The sequence below is a fragment of the Microtus ochrogaster genome, chromosome 6 (assembly GCF_000317375.1).
Source record: "Microtus ochrogaster isolate Prairie Vole_2 chromosome 6, MicOch1.0, whole genome shotgun sequence".
NCBI lineage: Eukaryota > Metazoa > Chordata > Mammalia > Rodentia > Cricetidae > Microtus > Microtus ochrogaster.
In genome coordinates this window covers 78,193,207-78,197,102 of record NC_022013.1, presented here as the reverse complement: position 1 = coordinate 78,197,102, position 3,896 = coordinate 78,193,207, and the positions used below count along the sequence as shown (strand labels likewise).

General features: G+C 53.1%; 1 protein-coding gene across 6 annotated transcripts in view; it reads left to right on the top strand.

The window, feature by feature from the left end:
* Positions 1–3,389: 3,389 nt before the first annotated feature.
* Rcor3 (REST corepressor 3) overlaps positions 3,390–3,896 on the top strand; it is a 41,910-nt gene continuing 41,403 nt past the window's right edge. For all 6 annotated transcript variants that reach the window (XM_013346953.2, XM_005348893.2, XM_005348894.3 and 3 more), the window contains exon 1: positions 3,390–3,834. In XM_013346953.2, the coding sequence (XP_013202407.1) occupies positions 3,669–3,834 (166 nt within the window). In that variant the 5' untranslated portion in view covers positions 3,390–3,668. The remainder of the gene's footprint in view (positions 3,835–3,896) is intronic.

Genomic DNA, 3,896 nt, shown 5'->3' with positions numbered 1-3,896 from the left:
TGCAGTGTTGTTTCCATCTCAGTGGCTGATACAATCACCCAGACTCCCAAGCCGGAACACTGGGGCCAGCTTAGATTCCTTCATTCCATTTTATTCCAATTCAGTTTCTCAGATCTTTCCAATTCTACCTAAGTTTTCTGGCTGTCCCTTCTTCTAGTCTTGCTACCACTGCCACAACTTCAGACTCATTTCCTGACCACTTTAACAGGCACATTTGTCAAACTCCACCTTAGCTCTGAAATGGAATCCAATGACTCTTCTGCCGAGACCTCTCTGGTTCTTTGCAGGACGATTTGCCTAGCCCTCTGTCTATACCAAATGGTTTCGCGTGGCTCAGGCATTGTCTGCTCTACGTTCTCTTCACAGTCCAGGAATACCCAACCATTTTAGTTCTCTGGTATGATATCTGAACTCACGGTTGCTCTTTCCTATACTGGTTTCTGTACCTAGATTGTTTCTTTTACAAATTATGTTGACTGACTACCCCAAGTGCTATCTTTTATCACAATGCCCACAATCTAAGTTTTTGTTAAAGGTTTTTGGGTTTTATTTTGTTTTTTACATTTTATGTGTATAAATGCTTTGCCTGAATGAATTTGTGTGGATCATGTATGACTGGTGACTTCAGATTCAGGAGAGGGCATTGGATCCCCTGGAACTGGAATTATGGGTGGTTGTGAGGCAGCATGCAGGTTCTGAGAAATGAACCTGGGTCTTCTGCAAGACTAACAAATGTTCTAAACCACTGAGCCATCTTCCAGGCCCTTTAAATGAGAAGTACCAAGGAGTTTTTTAACACATGGATATTAATTGCCCCAAAGTCATTACAATTTTTTCTACAACATGTCATGGATTTCTATCCTATGCCAGTTCTGTGTGTGTGTAGCCAGAAGTTAGACCTTAGGTGCCAGCATCCTGCTTTTGAAGACATGGTCCCTTGAACTTACCAACTGACCTTTCTCCACCTTCCCCAACCCACTACACCAGGCTTGGTTTTTTTCTCATAGGAGTCTGAGGACTGAACCGAGACCGTCATTAGCACTATTTTCAGCAGAGTTCTTGGGTGTCCTTCACAAGACTCATTCCTGGAGGTAACATGACAAGTCATCCCAAGAGCTGGTGGACCTTAATTCCTTGGCCTTCTAAATACTGTCTTTTTTGAAACAAAGGTCTCTGCCTATGTCCTTGCTTCTTCTGGAACTGACCTGATTGTCAAGGACAAGCCCAGACAGCGATAGGTACGCACTATTCAAGTTAGCCAACCTCTACCCTATCTTTGGTCCTGGTAACTCTGAGAATGCTAAATGTTAAAATAGGAAATTTTAAATTGTGCCAACAGACAAGTCCCCTTCCCCCATCTTTCTGGGCGTTACTAATCCTTAGAGCGCTTCTCCACCGGGGTGCAATCCTCCTCTCAATGCACTCAGAAGCAGGCATTTCCCAGCTTTTCTCCCTGGGGTTCCTACTCAGCCCTTATTATGTGTTGAGAAATCACTTGGGTCCATTAGTATCATCCTTCTGAGGCCGGCAAGCTTAAGGTGATTTCCCTTTCTTGAGAAGCAAAAGAGGAATTTGTTTTCCTTAAACACACACACACACAAACCTTCACCCCAAATCCCTTCCCCAAAGATGAACGTAGTTGTCTTTGCTCCATCCTTTTCTATATTCCAGTAGAACCATTTTATGTCAAAGGTTTTCGCTAATCAAGACGACACTGTCACAAAGGTCCTTGAATCTTCAGATTTCTTTCTACAGAAAAGTGGGGAGGGGGGCAGTGTTGCAGGGCCGGGGTGCCAGAAAGCCAGCCTGGTAATAGGCCTCAAGTGTGTTGCTTGTTTTTTTTTTTTTTTTCTCTTCAATTTCCTCTAGGCAGGGTCTGACGTTTGTGTTCCAGGACCAAAGGAGCTTATGTTCCAGGACTGAGGTGTGTCACGTTCATTAGCAGCCAGAATATAAAAAACATCAACGTAAACTTCACAATGAAGACTGTAACTGCCCAAGGCAAGTGCTCCTCATTTGTCCACATTTCTCCTTGTAGAAAATAAAACCATGGGATTAAAATATTCCTCAGGAATGTATTTGATTACAAATGGTTGATTGTGATTCCAGAAAGTAACGGGTACATATAAGGCTCTCAAGAGAGATTCAGTTATTTCCATTATCAGAACCAGTTCTGTGCCTGGGCAGAATACTCCCTCCTTCAGACACCTGGCCTGACTAATATTTGTATCCCAGAGTTTTCTTGGCTGAATTCTTCAGTGGATATGTTGTTTCTCAGTAACAGAATTCTTAAGGAAAGCTTTGTCCTGCAAAAACCATTTTACTGTTGCTCCCAAATTCTGCAGAACATCTGCACGTGAGTCCTCCGTCTTCCTCCAGAGACAGAAAGGCTAACACAATATAGCCCTCCAAGACCAGGCAGCGTTTCAGGTGAAGAAATGCCTCGTTCAGACTAGGCCACCAGGACGATCCTCTTCCAACCGAAGGCAGCTGGCCTCACCTCCCTCCGCGCGGGGCTCTACTCTCTCAAGAACTGCTCCAGACCACTCCTTCAGCGTCGACCCAGAAAGCACTCCATGGGCAGGGCAGGATTGTGTCCTCATTTTATTTCCACACTCATGGTATTCATTTCTTAGTTGGCAAAAGAAAAAAGCAAAGTGACCTCAGTGCTGAGACGAGCAGGTCGTTAGGGCCGGGGTCCCAGGGACGCCTTGCAAAGTCCACTACGAGATGGGAGGGAGAGAACGCGGCCAGAGGTGGCCATCTCCTCCTCTCCAGAGTAACCGCCAACCTGAGGCCATCCCGGGCGGCTCGTCCCCCGAGGAGCCGACTGTAGCCACCATCCCCGGCCGCTCATTCCGCGAACAGCCACCATCCCCGCCGCTTGTTCCCCAAGCAGCCACCATCCCCGCCACACGTTCCCCAAGCAGCCACCATCCCTGGCCATTCGTCCCCCGAGCAGCCACCATCTCCAGTCGCTCGTCACCGGTGCAGCCACCATCCCCGACCGTTCGTCCCCCGAGCAGCCACCAACCCCGGCTGTTCGTCCCCCGAGCAGCCGCCATCCCCGCGCTCGTCACCGGTGCTGCCGTCATCCCCGGCCGTTCGTCTCCCAGAGCAGCTGCCATCCCCGGCCGTTCGTCCCCCAGAGCAGCTGCCATCCCAGGCCGTTCGTCCCCCGAGCAGTCGCCATCCCCGCCGCTCGTCACCGGTGCAGCGCCTGTCTAGGGCCGCGCTCAGCGGACCGACTTCTTCCGCTCGGACAGGGTCCAGCGTCCGGATCGCCGCCCTCCGTGCGGCCTAGCAGCAGCGAGGCCCGATTCCCAGCCTCGCCCGTCGGCCGCGAGCCGCCGTCGCTCAGGAACGCCGGGCCGGCCGGGGACGCGCAGGGTCTCGGGGCTCCGGGCGGAATCCCCCGAAGGCGGAGAGCTCGGGGCCGCCTAGGGAGGAGCGCGCTGCCGCGAGGGGCGCACGGCCGGGTGGCGCGGGGCGGGGGAGGGGAGAGAGGCGGGGCCGGGGCGGGTTGTTGTGGGGCGACTGCGCTACGGCCCGACCGGGGCGCTGATGGCGGCTCCATATTAACACCTCCTCCTCCTCCTCCGCGCTCCCGCCCGCGCCCGTCAGCCGTCAGCCCCCTTCCCTGACGCCACCTCTCCCCCTCCTCTACCATGCCCGGCATGATGGAGAAAGGGCCCGAATTACTGGGGAAGAACCGATCGGCCAACGGCGGCGCCAAGAGCCCGGCGGGAGGCGGCGGCGGCGGCTCCTCGGCCAACGGCGGGCTGCACTTCTCGGAGCCCGAGAGCGGCTGCAGCAGCGACGACGAGCACGGGGGTACCTCGCAGCGCTCCCTGCCCCGCCCGCCCGGCCCCCTCCCCGCGCCCTCCTCCCCTCGG